Source organism: Erpetoichthys calabaricus, chromosome 10, assembly GCF_900747795.2.
Source record: "Erpetoichthys calabaricus chromosome 10, fErpCal1.3, whole genome shotgun sequence".
Taxonomy (NCBI): domain Eukaryota; kingdom Metazoa; phylum Chordata; class Cladistia; order Polypteriformes; family Polypteridae; genus Erpetoichthys; species Erpetoichthys calabaricus.
This window is the reverse complement of record NC_041403.2, coordinates 151864750-151885924: the sequence shown is the minus strand read 5'-3', so window position 1 is coordinate 151885924 and position 21175 is coordinate 151864750. Positions and strand designations below refer to the sequence as shown.

Genomic DNA, 21175 nt, shown 5'->3' with positions numbered 1-21175 from the left:
CTGCCTCCAACTGAAGGCTATGACTGAAAATCTCTGCAAAGCCCATCTAATGTAATATGGGCTTAAGTGAACATTTTGTAGAGGATGCATTCCTGACTTTCAATGAATTAGTAAAGTTGGAAATAATGACAGAAGTGTTAGATGGTATTTGTGAACCCTTCAACAGACAGACAGACAGACAGACAGACAGACAGACAGACAGACAGACAGACAGACAGACAGACAGATAGATAGATAGATAGATAGATAGATAGATAGATAGATAGATAGATAGATAGATAGATGGCCGGCGAATGTTTCTGACCCTCACCCTCAGGCTGCCAGGAGGAGCTCTTCCGACAGCATGGATGTACCCCGAATTCCAGCAGGGCCTCATGGACTTTGTAGTTTCTATGCACAACCCTGCTGGATACCTTGGGGACCACCGGGAGTCGCTGTAGTGAGGCTGTTGGACTCTTACGTGCCCTATAACCTGGAAGTACGTCCTGGTCACAAGAACAGGAGAAATGACGTACTTCCAGGTTGAAGAAAAGAACTTTTACCCTGACCCGGAAGTAATAAGGACTTGTGGACTGTTAGGCAGGAACACCTCCAGGTCAGGGGGTATAAAAGGACTCTGGGAAAGCCCAGACACTGAGCTGAGCTGGGAGGTAGGGTGGCGAAGTGTCTGGGAGAGGAGGATTGGTATTGTGATTAGTTATTGTTATTGAAGAATTGATTATTAGTATTTATATGTGTAGTGTGGAGTGTAGAGTGCTTGGTGCACACTATTATTATTTAATAAATAATAATTATTCTTTTACCTCGTGGCTGGCGTTGTACCTGAGGATTCAAGGGAGCTCTAGCGCCCCCTACTGCTACAATAGATAGATATTTTATTCATCCCCTCAGGGAAATTCGAGGATCCACTTGCTCAAACACATCGGTAAAAATTTGGACGTGAGCATCAGTAGGCTTTGCGCCACAGTAATGTAGTTACCTGAACTATTCTGTCACATTTCAGTAATTATCTACCACTATCGGAACCTTGCAACCTCACGCACTAGCTCAGGCTCCTTCCCCTTCAGAGAGGTGACATTCCACGTCCCAAGAGCCAGCTTCTGTAGCCCAGGATCAGACCGCCAAGGTCCCCGCCTTCGGCCACCACCCAACTCACACTGCACCCAACCTCCTTGGCCCTTCCCATAGGTGGTGAGCCTATGGGAAGGGATCATAAAAAAAGTCATGACAATAGAAACTAACGAGAAGAATTCATAATTAATTGCAGAATTACGGTATTTGACAGTTCCTCTAGAGCGCCTCTTTCTCTTGCACGATTTGGCTCAAAAACTAATAAGCACATTGTCATCTCCCTAACAAGCTTAAGTTTCGAGTTGGGTATTTATCTGTCCAGCAGATTTAGCTCTAGACCTTCCTCAGGAGAATGTGACACACAGACAGACACACACCCATCATTGACATATTGATGTTTTTGGTATCAGGGGACCCTAAAACGTCGAGATCCATTGAAAACCAGAGATCAAATTTTTTTGACGAATCTAAAGCGTTCACATTTTCCCCATAGACGATAGGTTACGGTGGAGGAGGGCGCAAAGCAAAAATTGTTAAAAATTATTATAAAAACAAGGAGAACAAACATAAACAAAAATTGTTAAATAGTGAAAAGTCCAAATGTGTCAATTATTAAAGTGTTGGAAGGTAGAGAGGTGACCAGGTCATGAATCACTTGTGTAGACAACAGTGCTATAAATTGTCACAGCAGTAGGAACAGATGATCTTCTAAAGCCTTCTGTTCAGCAGCGCAGAGAGAGAAGCCGACTGTTAAGCTTACTTTTCTGACCCACCAATATGTGGTGGAGAGGGTGACTGCTATTATCAAAGATGGCCTGTACCTTCCTCCCCGTGCGCCTTTCCTCAACAGTTCCCATTGAGTCCCTGCCGAGCACCGAGCTGGCCTTCGTCACCAGCTTGTCCAGCCCTCTTAGTGCTCTTATCTGTCATATTACCTCCCCAACAAACGGCTGCAAAAAAAGAGGACACTGGCAATGACTGTCTGCGTAGAACAAAGACAGCATTTCACTACGTACAGTATGATGAATGATAGAGGAAAATAGAAACAGAACTGTTGAAAATGAAGGTTTGGCTTTCAAAATGTTAACATCCCGTTTAATATGTAAAAACAGCTTCTACTAAATGTGTCACAATGTGTCGCCATATCTGAATAATTCTGATTTTGATGTACGTTTTTTCAGAGTATCCTTGAAGGTGAATGAGCTGGCAAGAGGTAAAGAAACGAATGTTCAGTAGCTCCCCACCTACTCCAACATCCATCCATCCATTTTCCAACCCGCTGAATCCGAACACAGGGTCACGGGGGTCTGCTGGAGCCAATCCCAGCCAACACAGGGCACAAGGCAGGAACCAGGGTGCCAACCCACCGCAGGACACACACAAACACACCAAGCACACACTAGGCCCAATTTAGAATCGCCAATCCACCTAACCTGCATGTCTTTGGACTGTGGGAGGAAACCCATGCAGACACGGGGAGAACATGCAAACTCCACGCAGGGAGGACCCGGGAAGCAAACCCAGGTCCCCAGGTCTCCCAACTGCGAGGCAGCAGCGCTACCCACTGCGCCACTGTGCCGCCCTACTCCAACATTTTCATGCAAACTATGCGCTACTGTGTGCAGGGTGTGGTGTGTCCGGTGTTAATGTGTGTGTTGCACTGCGGTCCTGCGGAATGTTATTTTGTTCCACTGAGTGCTGCAATATGATGCATGGATAATACAACAACAAAGCCACTTGACTTGACTTGACTTGAAAGATGTGATATGAGATTATGAGATATTTTCCTTCTATGAAGCGACTCCATCTTCTACTTCGCTATTAACTGTGCTTCACCAGGTTATGGACTGAGCTGTCCTTGACTCACAAACAATACTTTGGAACTGAAAATTGCAGCTCATGTCGTTATGTTGTGCCATGCTTGTCTTGTCATTGTGTATTGTGAGACTTTGTCGTGTTTGATTTTGTTTTCAATATAATTGGCACATTTTGAGTTTTATAAATGTGGTGTTCTGTTATTATTGGGAAAGGGGAAACAGAACAGCGTTTGGTAGGGCTCCATTATTATATGAAGAAGTCAAGAGCCGTCGGTGGCAGAAGTACTGGTTTGACTGGATTTGCATCTTAGTTTGGATTGACGCTGCCAGTGTTAAATCCAAATAAAGGTACTGTGCTTGGGCAAAAAGGGAAGATCCCTAATAAGACAGTTCCTTGTTTTAGGATTCTGCATACCTCTTTATCAAGAAATGCAATTCATTCATAAGAGGAACTTCTCATGTTCAGGCTTTGATTTAAGAATCTTTAGAAGCAAATCCCACTACGGAAGAAGGTACAAAGGAAAGCGGCAGGCCCGTTCAGAAGTAGACATTTCTTGAAACTTTTAGGGCTGAAGCAGCCTAACACTTGCTGAGAATTGCTACAGGAGAGCTGCAGGCAATGGGACGGGGCTGAGGGAAAATCCAGCGGATTATAAAAATGACTAAAATCACTAAAAAGAAATGAGCAAAGAAACTGTCAAGCGGCCAACCTGAACAAAATGTCATTTTCAAATGTAACTCTTTAGAGATTAATGTGCCTGCACTTGTCACACTTGTCGGTATTTTAGCCACCCGGCAATGAAAAGCATTTTTTGCTTGAGGTGAAATGATGGGTTCAGATCATTTGTGGTTGGGATGATTCATGTTTGGAAGGCCAATGGAAAAAGATTAATATCATTGCCAAGATTTAAATTACGAAACTCCAGTGAAACAAACAGTCTAACACTCCACCTTGTAACAAGTACAGCCCAATTTATACAATTATTAAAAATTAACTATAATGTCAGATTAATAAAAAGCAAGTCAATATATGTTGATAATATAAAGATTGGCCAAAATGACCCATAAAGCAACATACAATCTGTTCCTTCTTTAGAAGAATTCTTGAAAATGTACAGCAGAAGGCAAAGGTACAAGGAAAGCTTGACAGTGGTATATATATACTGTGTATATATATATATATATATATATATATATATATATATATATATATATATATATACTAGCTGTACCCGGCCACACGTTGCTGTGGCTCAGTCTGGTTAAATGGAAAAGAAAAAAAAGAGAAAGCGCACGTTTGTAATATGTTTAATTTCACAATGCTTGTGGGTATACAATATTTTGTGTTGTTCCATTGTCTGTGCAGATATAGAAATTGTCTGGTTTGCCGACTCTAGAACACGCAACATATAATTGTCCATGTGAGAAGCAATCCGTGTCTAGATCTAAACTGCACAATTCTAAAGATTGGCCCTGAGCTTTGTTGATGGTGATTGCAAATGCCAATCGAATTGGGAATTGCAATCTCTTTAATTGAAATGGCATATCCGTTGGAATCATAGGAATGCGAGGAATGAGGACAAAGAATTAAGAGGGGTTCCCAAACTTTTTCATATGACAGTATATATTAGGGGGCTTACCCCCTGCTCGTTTCATTCACCAACCCCCCGGCCTGTGCTACGGGCCACCCACTTTGTGTTGTGAAGAGGGGGGCTGAATGCACCCCAAGGAGATGCAGCCGCTCCTCCGAAACCCCCTCATAAATGGTGTTACAATGGGAAACAAATTCCTTTTTTTTTTTACCTCCTCTTTGCTCGATCAGCTGCTGGATGGCTGCTGCTGCCGTGCCACGTGATCCGCATCTCACATGGCGCTTCATCTCTACAGCAGCTGTCCTACTCTTTGTCTTTTAGTTCCGGCCCCAGGTGTGGTTAAATCTCTTGGCACAAAGTCTCGTCTCGCGGGACGTGAGTTCTTGATATTTTTTAGTTTATAATTTAAAAACAGAATAAGAACCTGAAAATCTCACAACATCACACTGACGTCTGATAAATTCTGAAAAGAATGATATTAAACATATATATGTAGGTTTTAAAATAAGCCCGAATTAAAAGCGTGACAAAAAATGTGACATAAAAATGTGACATAAAATTGTTGCACTTTTAGGCTTAGGAATTTATATATATAGAGTAGATATATTATACTGTCTATAAATATATATATGTATATATAGGTAGTATTATATATATATATATATATATATATATATATATATATATATATATATATATATATATATAGTGGTACAAGATGGGCAAGAAGATCAGGGGCTTGCTGCTATTGTTTGTGCATATCTGGGACTGAAAAATCGGGGCTTAAGCCACTGCAGCCTCCCACCTCTTGACTCTCACTGTCATTTTTAAACCCACCCCAAGTTTATATCAGTGAAGACAGCTGTGCCTTTACCATGTTATTAATTAATTCAAACACCATTTAGTCATAGATTGATAATGTCACCTCCTTATAATAATATTCTGCAGATAATATTGTTCAGTCTTATATACGCTTGCATAATTTCTTTCCCCTTGAAATTATTTCCGGACAAGTGACTTCTATCTATCTATCTATCTATCTATCTATCTATCTATCTATCTATCTATCTATCTATCTATCTATCTATCTATCTATCTATCTATCTATCTATCTATCTATCTATCTATCTATCTATCTATCTATCTATCTATCTATCTATCTATCTATCTATCTAGTCAGCACACTAACACACAGCTCAGGACTAACCTGAACTCTAATTCTTGACAGAGCCAACTCACCTCTCCTGGACGAATTTTAATGTAGAAGTTGCTCCTTTTGTAGGAGATCTTGAGGATTTTTGGCCATGCAAACCGGTTAATCCTAAGTCGGTCTCGATAGATTAGCAGGCCATTGGCGCACACACCTAGCATGATGTCAATTCCTTCCGAGTCCTGTAGACATGTCAAAAGAATCACATAAATACATTAAACCTCTTTGTTAAATGTGTGACCCTTTAGCTAGACTAAAAGAGACACCAAAACAATGAGCCTCTCTGTTCCACGTTCAGACCGTGCAGCTCCAAATCGATGAACTATCCTTGATTATCCAGTGGAAGCAGAAGACTTCACAAACACCACAATGAGCACAGGACCTGCAGTTCTATACGCTTTCATTTTACATCACCTGTATTGCACAGAGCCAGTTATATTTGTTTTGCTCACGCTGGTGGCACCACACTATACATGAAGGTCATTCCTAAGAGCATCTCTCTCCCCATTCTCTGTGTTTATCGTCAAGTTTATTCTGATATGTATATGGTGTGCACATGACATGCTACTGCACACAAAAAAGGTTTTTACTAAACAAAAGCTTACGCGGTTCACTTGTTCCATTGCTTTACCTTGGCATGGTGCAGGTCCACTCCATACATGGAAAGTTTCTTGGCATTTTCCAGGAAGTTGATTTCGGCCTCTGCAGGTGTCATACCCCTTAAAGAACACAAAGTCACACTCAGAACAGTAACAGGCATTAGTCACATAGAAGTGAAAATTATTTGTCTTAAATGCTAAATGCTCCTTGAGTGCATCCCACCTATTCTGATTGTTTTCAACACCAGCTGCTATGATCCCATTTAGCATCTAATATTTTGTCAGATTATTTGGTGGATTTGCAAATGTCTTAAAATATATGGTTGTGTTTGTGAGTCTGTGTGTCCATCTGGTTGCTATGTCTCTGTTATTTTCAGTTTAGTTTGGATTTGTAAAAGCAATTGTAATGTTTCTAATGCACCATCTGTTGGAAAAAAAATGCAGCGCATATTATTACTACAAATGTTTGTGACGTGCCATCTGTTGCAATGAAAAATGCAATGCATTTTATTACTACATACATTACAAAATAATTCCAATAGATGGTGCACTCCAAATGTTAAAACTGAGATTTATGGTGACTACTTCGATCTAAGCCCATCTTAGATGGGTAGCACAGTTACTCTTTCTATATATAAAACACTAAGATCTGTCTGTCACTTGATTGATACTCTCAAACTAATGGGGCTAGAATCTTATCTTGGTCTTAATTAAAAGGTTATCACCTGATATGTTCTGGAAATTCAAATATTTTAGGTATCGTCAACCTGTGACCTGCGGTCAGCTGTTTACAGCAATGAGTTCTAAAAATCACATGATAACCAGCATAATGGCAGTAGGAAACTGGAGCACAGCGACATCTGCTGAGCATCAAGCAAATCACAGAAAATGATTACGTGATGAAGAATGAAGACGGATTAGAAGACAAAATGCTGAAATAAACAGACAAGCAAAAGGTAGCACTGCATACAGCCTGATATGTTCTGTAAATTCAAAAAAATGTAGGAAGCGGAAACCTGATGGTTACTTTACAAATGGCTAGAAAAGATTATTTTATAAAGCGCACAGTTCTCACAAGCCCATCTACTGATAATCCTCCAGGACATGGTAAAAACATGTTCGGAATTCAGAATCAAGTGTACAATAAGTACTGTGTTTACTGATCATTAAACATTAGACTTTATGTGCCCTGTGGTCACGTGTTTATGGCACAGTGATCAAATACCACATGACCACAACGGCGGAAAGAAAATGAAGAGCAGCGGCACCTGCTGAGCATCAAGCAAATTGTAGAAAATGATTAACTGATGAATTATGAAAAAGAATAAGAGGACAAGCAAAAACCGGAATGCAGACTAAGATGTTCTGGAAATTTAAAAAAAATGTATGTAGCAGGAAACCGGGTATCAGAAAAGCTTACTATAATAAAAGCACAGTCCCCAATAATCCAAATGATAATCTTCTAGGACAAAACAGCTCCTTATCTTTAAATTGTTTTTTATTTGCATTTTATTTTAGGACCAGATGTCCCTGCATTTTACTAGTAAGAAAAAATAAGAATTTTACAAAAAACGAATTTATGAAAAAGTGTGCCCCAAACAACAAGTAAGTCTCTCAGTGGCCACCACTTGGACTTCCTCCAGGATACTGATAATTCCTTATTCCCTCAGAACTAATACCAGACATCCACAAAATTAACCCCACCGAACAACTCAGGCAGCTTCTATGTACGCTGTGTACATAGTGTGGTTAAGGTATGGTACCAATCTTGTGATCTCCTAGGCCTGTCAAGCTCATTTTTTCCTTGGCTAATCATGTTTCCCGCATTATTCTTTCATTTAAAGTTCCATCATGGAGTCTGCATTTTCTGTTTACTTCTATTTCCCATGCCTGAATTTGGCATTATAGGACCAACAAGGGTTTAGCAGATAAATAACTCATAGGTGGCATCCATCTATAGATCTCCTACTACAAGTTAACTGGTATTGAGCGGTGAATGTGGTAAACTGAAAAGGTTCAACTCCTCAAATTCTTCTAGTAGCTCATCCCTCTTAGTCCTTGAACCAGCCTGGTCGCTATTCTCTGGATTTACTCCAACGCTGCTACGTCTTTTTCTAATATGGTGACCAAAACTGCCCACAGAACACCAGATGAGGCCTCACCAGTGTGTTAGATAATGTAAGCATGACCTCCTTTGACTTGTACTCAACACATTGTGCCATGTAACTTAATACCCTGCTAGCTTTCTTGATCGCTCCTGCCCAGTGTCCGGATGTTGAACGTGACGAATCTACTACAACTCCCAGGTCCTTCTCCTAAAGCCGTACTTTTGAGTTTCTTACCTCCAATTATGTATTCAAATTTAACAATTTACTCCGTACCTGTGTAATACTCTACATTTATTTGTCAGTCCTTCTGAGGTGGCTCTTCAACCAAGCCACAATGGAAAACAACAATGAATTCTATGAGTCTGTGGTCATGGGATTGCTGTAGATTAAGTGAAGACTCGTAGGGTTTTTGTCATAATTTAATACCAAAATTGTATGCGCATCGATTTTCTTGGACACCACAGGAAAAAATAACTGCCAAGTTAAGCTGAGCAACCTCTTGAATTTTAATTACGGGACCTCCTACTTATACTTAATTGATGCATTTTATATTAACATGTTGGGAAAAGAGTAGACCCTACATCCATTTCTGTAAAGATGCACATGAATGAGGAAAAAGACAAAAGTCAGCACACTGAAAACTGGAAAAGCAAGAATCCACAAGCGATGTCTTTCATTTGAGACACAAATGCACAAAGCACATCAACCATCCAGTGCAGGAGGTATAAGGATTTTAGATATGCAATTCAAGGAGACGCACGCTTGTCCAATGCGGGCATCCATAAGCAGATCTTCGGCTATATCATTAGTATTGATAAACACAATATGCCTAAGATAATAAACACAGAAACAATTAGAATCTTTCATGTCTGTTATGGACAGTAAGGGGGACTCCAGCTCCCCAGACCCAACACAACAGACACAGGGCACAAGTTAAAAGCACAAAGAGTCATTTTATTCTGTGGGAAACTCTTCACCACAGTATATAGGAGTAGACCAGGCAGAGCCAATCATCTGCTGTGACACTTTATTCAGCGCCAAGGATACATGGGCAGCAGTTAACCAGAGCAGGTGAACACATGCAGTGCCAGTTATGCCAAATGTTGATCAACAGGGTTAATGATTCAAAGCAGTGATCTAAAGAATTGCTGCACTTATTCAATGCTGGGAATCGCACCTGGTGAAAATTATTCAAAGTGAGTGAACAATGGCAATATGAATAAGTTAAACGCTGATAATAATAATAATAATATTATTATTTTGTAATGTAGATAAGACAGTGTCAGATATTTAAGGAGTGATATCACAGATAAATTTAGAAATAAATGCACTATCAATGGACCTCCAAAGAAATATCTAAATAGACCCAACTGAGTGACTCTGGGAGATGGGAAGCAACCTCTAAAAAGGATTTAGGGGTTTATGTTGACACAACATTTTCATCGACTAAGCAATGCACAGAAGCAGTTAAAAAGTCAAATCAAATGTTAGGTTATATTATAAAAATTGTTTAATGTAAGTTAAGGGATGTTATGCTCAGATTATATAATGCACTGGTAAGACCACCTCTGGAGTATTGTGTGCAGTTTGATCACCATGGTACAAGAAAGACATAACAGCACATGAAGCTGTGCAGAGGAGAGCAACCAGGTACATCATGGGACTTAAGGACATGTCCTACTGTGACAGACACAGAGAATTAAACCTCGAGCCTCCGGAGGAGACTACATGGAGACCTAATCCAGGTATTTAAAATTCTTAAAGGCAATGATAAAGTTGATCCAGCAGAATTATTGCCACTTAACGGTAAATCACGTACTCAAGGACACCAATGGGAATTAAGGGGAAGTGCATTTAAGACTGAAGCCAGGAAGCTCTTCTTCGTGCAAAGGGATGTGGAAATATCTGCCAAGATAGGGAGTTGAAGTAGAAACCATGAGAACCTTTAAAGCTCAGCTATTAGTTAAATAAAGGAGCTCAATGAACTGAAATGTCTCCTCTCATTTGTTAAATTTGTTATGTGATGGATTGACATGCCATCCATGTGTTGGCCCCGGTGTCAGAACTATCTCTTAAAATCTTGTGTCCAGTGGTGGACCTACATTTTTATGGTATCCTTCAATAAGGGCGCGCACAAAAAGGCGAGCCTCAAAAGGGCGATCTCAATTGGGCGCAGAGAATAAAGGCAAACGCAACAAAATTATTACAGAAAATTTATTAGATAAAGGCAATGATTGAACGTATAAAAAGGTGAAAGCAAGAATATTAAAACATCCAATTAATTAATGTATGAACTTCTAACAAACTATTTCTAAAGCTCTCTATATTTCGTAGTTTTCTGCTCTTACTCATTGTTGTGTTACACTTGAAGCTGTAGATTATGTGCAATGTCACGTAGATATTCGATGTGCAGTCTATTAGCATAATCAAGGACAATTGATTTAATTCGCTCCGCGCTCAATTGAGGTCGCCCTTTTGAAGCTCGCCTTTTTGTACACGCCCTTATTGAATAGAGTCCATTTTTATGGCCCTGAAGCTTGAACTGTTATGGGGTCCCCCTTCACAAGCATCAACAAGGCCAGGGTACCACTGTGATCTTCTTCAATGGGTTTGTTCCACGACAGATCAAGACAATCTAAATATATTAAATTATTTTCGTGTTTGAAATGGAAATTATGTATGAGCGTTTGAAATGGAAATTACGTATGACCACAGAACATATCGCGTTTGAAACGTAAATTACGTATGACCACAGAACATATTATAATACACTTTTTAAAATTTCAGATACCCACAATGCCACCAAAAAAAAATTTATTGGGGAACTTGGGGAACTGTCAATATCTACAACAAAAGTCAGGTTACACAGAAAAAGTGAGACAGAAGCAGATCGAGAGAGAAGGCTTGCTGATCAACGTATACGACAATCACAATTGAGGGCCTCACAAACACCCGAATAACGTGCTGAACAGAATCGAATTCGACAGATGCAGTATTCACAGGCTACCACGTCACACAGGCGTCAGGGTCTGTATATGGAGGGATTCAATTATAACATTGAAAAACATTATTGCCTACATCCAAAAGTTACAATACGAGAAATGGACATCGTGCGTGAGTACTGCCAAGCAAAGAAGTTTAAATTTGAATCACGTGGGATGTGTTGTTCAGACGGCAAGGTGAAATTAACACCTTTAAGCCATCCACCTGAACCGCTGTTGTCTCTTATTTCTGGCGCAAATCCACATTCAACTCATTTTCTACAGAACATTAGGAAATACAATTCGTGTTTTCAGATGACATCGTTTGGCACCACGGCTGCTACCGAAGAGTCTGGGTAATGTATCTTTACTTCTTAAATGTTAATGTTTTACTGTTTAATAATTTATACGCTTCTTATATGTCATTCAAATTCTCTTATCGAAATGATTTAGTGTTTAATAATTTTTACACTTCTCGTATGTTGTTCAAATTCTTTTATCAAAATATTTTACTGTTTAATAATTTATATTTATATGCAATGTGCTTCTTATACTGTATATTACTCTACATTCTCATATGATAATGATGTTAATAATGTTGTTTATATTGATTTCTATGTTATTGTAAATGCTCTTTATTTGTTGAAAAATAAAATTGGTAATTAACAAACTTATTTTATAAATACTGCATTTTATTTTTTTCCCTTGCACTCAGTGAGCGAAGCCACTGGGTAATCAGCTAGTTAAAAATAAAAATGAACCACTACGTGGAGGAGTTTTAAAAACCCCATCTCATACAGTAGACACCCAACATTTTTAAGCAAATGAAACTAAAAGTTGCTTCTGGGGGTCCTCCAGGATTAGGGGCCATGATGCTTAAGCTTCATTAGTTTCAAAGTAGATCTTTCCCTGACTATATATGAAAAATGTACAGATAAACATAGTCAAAGCCCTGGGTTAAGCAGATGACACATTTTAATGTACAGAAAACATCGTCAGACCAGAGTGCGTAACGGTGAATTTTTGTGGACCACGTGCACGTAGCAATACAGTGTATGTTCACACAAACTGAAACTAAAAACATCAATGATGTATGGACGGTATCCGTCTCACCTATATGTGCGATGCAGCTCCATGACCCTCTCTTCCAGTTCACGAGTTTGGTTAGGTGCAAAGCGGAAATCGCTCACGTAATCTGTGCCATGTTCGTCAGCATCATAGTCTCCCAGCTCTGCTTGCACAGCATAAGAACCAAGCAAAGCGTGTGTGACAAAAGAGCAAGGCAGCCGTCCTGAGAGGATGTCATCCCGGAGCTGTAGGCACAGGTAATATCTGAAGAAACAGATCAGACAAGGAAATGAAACAAGTAAAAAGGAAGTGAACATGATACCCAGCGACAGGTGATGGAGAAGTGTTACCTACCTGGTGATGTCTTCGATGAGCTGGGCAGGATCTGGGGGATAAAACTTCACCGCAAAGGCAAAATGCCAAGGCATAGCTACAGAAACACAGAAAATCAGAATTTTTGAAACAATCATGGGAGAGAATAATGGCAATGACCAAACCTTGCTGATGATTAAATCAGAAATCTCAGACCAAAGCCAGCCCTCCAGCTCACATGCTAGATTTGAATGGGTGGTGTCCCGAGTTATGATGTGTTACTCACAAAATAATGAAGCGATAGAATGGAAATAAATACAGTGCATAACTTGATAGATGGGTAAACGATCCAATCACATTCGGTTTTGGAAATGGTCGCCTCCTTCTTCTTGCTAACACAGATCGACATGGCGCTCCATATCGACAAGCTTTGTAGGAGCGATGGCAGCAATTTCCTGTTCAGACGGACGGCGACGTTCTTCTGCCCGCTGACGGTCTCAACTGAAGAGCACCATGTCTCACATGTTCGTACATTTATCCAGAAACGCTGTGATCTTTATTTCGTTTGGATTGCTTCATTATTAACACCGTAATATCTCATAACTCGGGGCCCCAACCACTAAAATCACCCAGTACTTTATTTATTTGGAGAGCAAGTTGAAAAGATCATAAATCAAATGCTTATTAATTGAGAAATCCTTGTACACGTACTATAATTAGGAATTCTAATCAGTCTTGCTTTCCCACACCAGTGACAGCAGAGTCATTTACTCAGCCCAAATTTCCGAATTCCCATTTTCCCACACCAGTGACAGCGGAGTCATTTACTCAGCCCAAATTTCCGAATTCCCATTTTCCCACACCAGTGACAGCGGAGTCATTTATCCCAGGCCAATTTTACACATTCCCATTTTCCCACGTGAGTGACTAAGCTGTTTGGCTAAAACATTCACCCAGCCTAAATTTCAAATTCCTATTTTTCCACACCAATGACAGCTAAAACATTCTTCCCAACCCCAATTTCCTGTTTTCCATATTTTTTTAACTACACTGCTCAAAAAAATGAAGGGAACACTTAATCATCACAGTCTAACGCCAAGTCAGTGAGGTTTTAGGGATAGCAATCTATCCAGTTAGGAAGCAGAAGCGATTGTGAATCAACGTCACCCACTTTGGTGCAAATGAAAGTGACAACAGGTGACTTGGAGGGGCAACGACAAGACACCCCCAACAAGGGAATGGTGGCCACAGACAATTGTTCTCTCCTTATCCTTTCTGACTGATTCTTTTCTAGTTTTGCATTTTGCTAGTGTCCTTGTCACTATTGGTAGCTTGAGGCGGTACCTGTAGCTGATTCAGGTTGTCCAGGTAGTCTAACTCCTCCAGGATGGCACATCCATACATGCTATCGCAAGGTTTGCTGCGTCTCCCAACATAGTCTCAAGAGCATAGAGGAGATACCAGGACACGGGCCATTTCAAGAGGAGAGCTGGACAGGGTGGTAGTAGGACATCAGTCCAGAAGCTGGACTGGTATTGGGTCCTTTGCACGAGGAGGAACAGGAGGAGCTCTGCCAGAGCCCCAGAAAATTACCTCCAGCTGGCTTGTGGTCTGCATGTGTTTGACCAACCTCTAACAAACAGACTCCATGAGGGTGGCATGAGGGCCCGACATCCCCTAGTAGGACCTGTGCTAACAGCAGCCCATCATTGTGCAGCTTAATTAGCATTTGCAAGAGAATACACAATTGCCAGCTCCGCCATTGATGCCCTGTTCTTTTCACAGATGACAGCAGGTTCACAGTGAGCACATGTGATAGACGTGAAAGAGTCTGGAGATGCTGTGGTGAATGTTACGCAGCCTGCAACATCCTCCAGCAGGACCAGTATGGAGGTGGGTCAGTTATGGTCTGGGGAGGCATATCCTTGGAGGGTCACACTGACCTCCACATGATTGACTATGGTACCCTGACAGATGTTAGGTGCTGGGATGAACACCTCAGAGCCATAGTCAGACCTTACACTGGTGCGGTGGATACTGGGTTTCTTCTGGTTCTGGATGATGCCCAGCCTCATGTGGCCAGAGTGTGTAGACATTTCCAGGATGACAAAAGTATTGATGCCATTGACTGGCCTGCACCTTCACCAGACTTGAATCCAATTGAGAACCTCTGGGGTGTTATGTATTGGTGCCTCCAATACTGCCAAGTACCACCACAGACTGCCCAGGAGCTCACTGATGTCCTGATCCAAATCTAGGAGGAGATCCCTCAGGATGTTATCCACTGTCTCATCAGATGTTGTCAGGAGTGCATACAGGCACGTGGCGGTCATACACACTACCAAGTCATATTAGGAGTTGCCGTGATTAAATTCACGTGAGTTGGCTCAGCCTATGATTTCAGTTTCTGACTTTGATTTTTCGACATGATGTTGAATCAGCCGTCAAGTGGGTGGGTGATTTTGGTTTCCATTGACTGTTGTTACAGCATTTTGCACTAGCTCAATGAATGACACAGTATTACTCATGTAATGAGAAGTCAAGCAAAATGACTCCTTTTAATGGCTAACTAAAAAGATTACAATATACAACTTTTCGTGGCAACTCAGGCCCCTTCTTCAGGCAACATGTAATCCCTAACCCTAACCCTCTAGAATGGCTAACACAGTACAACACTCTAGTACTACAGTTAGATAGATAGATAGATAGATAGATAGATAGATAGATAGATAGATAGATAGATAGATAGATAGATAGATAGATAGATAGATAGATAGATAGATAGATAGATAGATAGATAGATAGATAGATAGATAGATAGATAGATAGATAGATAGATAGATAGATAGATAGATAGATAGATAGATAGATACTTTATTAATCCCAATGGGAAATTCACATTACTCAGTAAAGATTTTTCACTTGAATATGTCATTGAGAACCAATGTGTGATATAAGTGTTCCCTTCATTTTTTTGAGCAGTGTAGTTTCACAACAATTCTAACTTCATTCTTGGCAAATCACAGCCCCACTAGTCTCATGCGAGTTGCATTTTGTTTATCCCTCTGGAAGATGCCAGCATGAACAGGCGATACTCACTGCGGATCTGTTTCTTAATCTCCTTTGATGGATCTAACCAGTTCTGCAAAAAAACAAACAAAAAAAGGCCAGTTTGTTAGAAAGCAGCAGACTCAGCAAGTCCAGCTGAGGTGGACAGATGCCATTATAGCAAAACAAGCAGCCTCCTCGCATCAAACCTGACCGGCGTACTGCGCCAGCTTTACAGCTCATTTTAAGCCATTTATTCATTCCGTATTGCAGGCGCTTTCCGGTAGATTAGAGATTTTTCTCCCCGGATGTGAGAAGTGTACTAGCAACCTGAATTAAAATTTAATGTCAAAACAAATCAATGCATTTGAGGTTTACCATTGCAGCCTGTATTAATTAAAAAGTAAAGTGAGACTTCTTTTCATGAATGACGATTGAACAAAAAATAATTCGAGCTTGCATTTTAATATAACGTGTTGATGCTTCTCTCACAATCCATACAACTTTTTAATCTTTAGCAGGGGCGAGTCGCTTCCTAAAGCGTCAGGTAGTCTGTATGCTTTGAAAGCTCTATCCACGCTAACATATAAACTCAGGGGTCCGAGCGACTAGTGTCAGGTGGAGCCATTCCAGTTAGTCATGTGGGTCAATTTGGGTTCATGACAAGAATGGACGGAGGTCATGTGATGTACAAAACCATACAGTGTATACAAATAAATTGCATTTATGTGTTCCATGTCATACACGTGTTGATAGGGGGGTATCTTCAAGACTTCTACAGTACTTGTAATTCCACAGGTCGGCACTGTCATTTAGCGCTATCCCTCTTTTGCATTCAAATCTGAAGACAGATTGCTGGAGGAACACTGACATCATGTTTACACCTCCAGCAGCAGTCTCACCACTTCTGGTGCCAGGATCTGACCCTACCAGAGGTTAGTAGACAGTTTAAGACATGTGTCCGAATAAGACGTTACTGGAAGACCAGTATGCATTTTTCTTTCTGTTATTTTTTGGCAAATCAACCTGCCAGTTAAACAGGGTTCACCCAGTGGTGGCTCAACTCTTGCATTCACACATACGTGGACTATTTGAAGATGCGAGTTGTGACCTTTCCCACTTCAGTGCATTATTGTGCGTTTCTGGTGCAAATGTGGAAAATTGTGAGATCACAGTTGATGCGTTACGTTATTTGCAAAAAAACAAGCAAAACTACTTTTTTGTTCAAATGAACAGAAGAACATATTGAATGCATATCATTTCGCTTCAAATGTATTTCGACCAAAAAAATGGCAGACCAGAACAATGGACTAAGGTGAAAGGTGAGCATTACATTGCAGCCCAGATGATTCTGGTAGCTTTGTTTTGTCTGAATTGTCCGACTTGTAATTTCGAGTTTGTTGAGTGTTTATGTGATATTTCTGATTCAACAACTTGGATTTACCGTCTGTCTGAGAGCACATGAACGCAGCATTATCTTGTTTTGTGCTTTTGTGACACCAGTTAATCAAGCAACAAGTACTGGCCTCACATGACGAGAAGCTTTTGAAAAAATGGTGTGTGTTCATTTTTATGATTTCTGGTTATTTATGACAATGTTCTGAACGCATTTTCTGTGCTTTGGGCTCTGATCCCACTGTCGTACTTGTAGGGTGACATGAAGTATCTGCCATGGTTACTACTGAGTTTGTTAAAAGGTAGTGGATTTGGTGTGAAGATAAATTTCTTGATTCTTCTTAACAATCAAACACTTCATTCTTATAGTCATCACTGACAGTAGTGTGGCCTGGAGGCTTCCCATGTGTAGGAGTGTTGCCTCATGGATCCAATGTCCTCAATTCAAATCCTGTACCTGAGGATTGCCTATGTTGAGTCTGAACCTTCTCTCTCTTCTTATGGGTTCTTCCTTTATATACTCCCTAAAAATACTTATGATAACAGCAACCCTGGAGCAATTTTCAGGTTAAAGACCTTGCCCAGTAGAGTAGGGTTCCTTCTGGCAGTGATGGTATTTGGACCGTTAACATTCCAGATACCAGTGTAGCTCCTTTTGGCCACAACTCTTCCATGAAGATCATTTCTGATTAAGACTTGTTCAGACTGTAGATGAGTGCATCCCAGTCCCAGTGGCGTCTGCCATTTTTGAGCTGATAGCAGTGCTGGACGTCTTCTGATGTTGAAGAGGAGTAAGCTTGATGTGCTTCTCATTTGCTGCACTCAAGTTTCCATAGCCGACCACTGTGTTTCCAGTCCACAGCCTTGTCCCTTTGCTGAAGAACTTGTGGAGCACCTCAGGGAACACCTGTCTGCTTGGGAGAGACCTTGATGATGCTGGATGACCACCTCATGTCTTGTTGCTTTGCTTTCATTTTCCACAGCGTAAGATTTGCAGGTAAATCCTGCACCTCATATCTTAGTATGGTTGTCCCTGTCCAGTTTTTATCCCCTCTATATAGCTGTTTCTGTTTCAGTTTATTGTTTTGGTCCATCCTACACGTGATGTCATTGATCATCAACACCTTAATCAAGCCCCGGGCCTGTATGCTGACAAACATCTCACATTTTGGAACTGGAAAATGCTCTATTACTGTGTTAATTTCTAACTTTATGGACATTCAGATATCTGATTGTATTGCTTCACTTTTTGCAAAAGGAACGTTTGGAACTCAAAATTCACCTCTTTTCTACTGACATGCTAATGTAGAAGACATAAAATAATCGTTCAAGACAAATACTTATGCTTCATTAGGCAGCCACTTAAGGTGTCGTCATCTGAGGGGCACCATTTATGAAAGGTAAGGGATGCATGTTCCGGATACCAGGGAGAACCCCCCATCCCTCCGATCGTTATTGTCTGATGATACTAAGAGGATGCCAGTGTTCACTAGTGGGCACAAACTCCTTAAAGTATACACAAAGGGGTGTTGTTTGTGGTTCTGAAGGGACGTGTGCTCAGGACACCGAGGGCGACCAATGCAGGTCATCGATAATCTAATAACATGGACTAACTGCTAGGTTAGGCATTAGGGTTAGGTTAGGGTTTGTGGAGATATATGTTCCCCAAAGGGGACAAATGCATGGGTACAACGCCTCTGGTTGTATAAAAATACTTTATTCCCGTGCCTCGCCTCTTATTACTATGGATAAATCAGCTTTTTATAAAATACTTAAAACATCCCAATTACTTTACAATCTCCTTAAAAATTTCTTATAAATATTACAAATTACACTGTCTAAAATTTACATAAAAAATTATCAAATATTTAAATATGTTTAATAAAGACAGTCATAATAATCTTTTCTAAAAAACTTCCTATGAGATCTGAAACAACACGTAATCAAATCGGGATAAAATAAAGTACGTAAAAGAAGCTATAAAATTACATTAAGAAAAGGGAAAGTAACACTAAAAAACCTAAACTAACTAGCACTCTAAGGGTATAAAAAGTCTTATAATCAGGATTTAAAAGGGTTATTAATCTCAGGGACTAAAAAAGGATAAAATCCATGGCCAATTTTAAGATTTTTAAATTTAGGTGCACTATCTATTTAAAGACAAGCCCCTTTGGGACTTAACCCTAGCCCCCACTGACCTTAAATTTAGGGTTCTTAGTAGGGGCAGATCAGTCTAAAAACTGCTAAAGGGAGGGAGGAGGGTTTTAACATTAGAGCTGGGCATCCTAAGTTTTTAGGTTCAGGCGCTAGGGTTCCAAAAGGACTGTTTTGCACGTTCGCTGTTTGTGGATAGTGGGCTAGCAGGGGTGAAGGGCACAAGCACCAGTGGATCAAAGCAGCTTTTTAAACAAGACACATGGCAGTGTAGCTAGTCTGACTACCACCAGCCATTAAAGCTGGTCGAGCCCTCCCATCAGAAAAAGAACTGACCTTTTGGCTGTCAGCATCGCAGAACGTCAATCCAAAGTAGTCCTTCTCCAGCAGATTGAGGTGCTCACACACCATGTCGAACAGCGTCTGACCCTTTGAGTGTTTCTATCAGAGAAAAACAAGCACAAGTTAAAATGATACACTAGCCACTTGAACAACTGGAGGAAATTGTTAGTCTTAGTCTTGCTGGGAATTCTAATATGTGGTGAAGACAGCAAATTGTTAAACACATAAACTTGCTCACGCATCTATATCAGATGTGCTTCATTTATCATTTCCACTGACATAAAAGAAATTTCATTTCTCCGTCTGTTTTTCTTTCCAGCCTGCTGGGCACCTCAGCTGGATTAAAGGAAAATGCCTTCTAGAAACCTTCATCAGATGCAAATTCAATCTGAGCTTTGCATGAAATGGCAGACACAAATGCTAAAAGCCCACAGCTTTTCTGTCATTCACAGTGTGGCTCTCCATAAGGTTACATTCACAGCGTGCACAGGAGAATCAACATTTTTGCTTTTTTTTGTCTAATGGTTCTGTGTTGTTATTCACAGTGCACCTCTAGTGTCAGGGGGATTTAGTGGATAGCAAAAAAAAAGGAACATGACCCATTTTGTGTCACTTACTCTCAGCTAGGGCATTTTTTGAAGGGTGTGAGAACCAGCCTTGATGGGGACAGACACCAAGACAGCTGATGTCCAGAATACACACGTTTTTATTTTCCAAGACAAGTACAGTGCACCAATCACTCACAGTCCTTCGCTCTTTTAGTCTTTTCTGGCTGCCTCCATTCCTCTCTCGTAAGTTTCGATTCGCACCCTCCTAACTCCGGCTCCTCGACTGGAGTGAGGCGGCCCCTTTTATACAGTACCCGGATGTGCTCCAGGTGCTTCTTGACGATCTTCCTGCAGCACTTATGGGTATGGCAGAAGTGCTGCCTGAGCACCCGGAAGCACACCGGGTGTATTTACCTCCTGGCCTAGCAGCACTCCCTGTTGTGGCGGAAGTGCTGCTGTCCACGTCTCTGGGAACATCTGGGCGGACCCTGGTGGTGGCCATGTGCCCCAAGCGGGTGGAGCTTCCCAGCTCCGAATGTGTGGCCCACCTACAAACCGAGGAGGTTGCCCTCTCGTGTTCCGGGGGAGGTATTGGTCCTCTCCCGGTCCTTCCACCTTCCAGGCATCCCGGCTGCGCAGATGCCCCAGCCGTCTGTCACAAGGGATCACCTTGCCTCCAAAACCTTAAAGTCCCCATGATGGTAGTGTTGCTATATTTATATCTTTAATTTGCACCTTGAATAGAAAATGTGTACACTTGGAAAGAAGAGAGAGACCAGGAGATCAATCAATAAACTTTATTTAAAGTGCAAAATCACCATGCAGCATGGTCCCAATACACAGTGCAAATTTGAAAAATACATGATATAAAATAAGCAAATAAAAACAGAAATTAAAACAAACAACATCACTTTTAACAAAATTTGAATA

The 21175-nt window shown here is 40.8% G+C and overlaps 1 protein-coding gene across 16 annotated transcripts in view; it reads right to left on the bottom strand.

Annotated features, from left to right (window-relative positions):
* LOC114659554 (band 4.1-like protein 1) overlaps window positions 1-21175 on the bottom strand; it is a 357357-nt gene that overhangs the window by 114803 nt on the left and 221379 nt on the right. For all 16 annotated transcript variants that reach the window (XR_007935962.1, XR_007935961.1, XM_051932524.1 and 13 more), the window contains exons 4-9: window positions 19692-19796; window positions 15858-15900; window positions 12801-12876; window positions 12492-12710; window positions 6322-6409; window positions 5720-5872 (exon numbers count right to left, since the gene is read on the bottom strand). Coding sequence is in view for 14 of the 16 variants with exons in the window: in XM_051932524.1 (XP_051788484.1) it covers window positions 5720-5872; window positions 6322-6409; window positions 12492-12710; window positions 12801-12876; window positions 15858-15900; window positions 19692-19796 (684 nt within the window). In the remaining 2 variants the exon portion in view is untranslated. The remainder of the gene's footprint in view (window positions 1-5719; window positions 5873-6321; window positions 6410-12491; window positions 12711-12800; window positions 12877-15857; window positions 15901-19691; window positions 19797-21175) is intronic.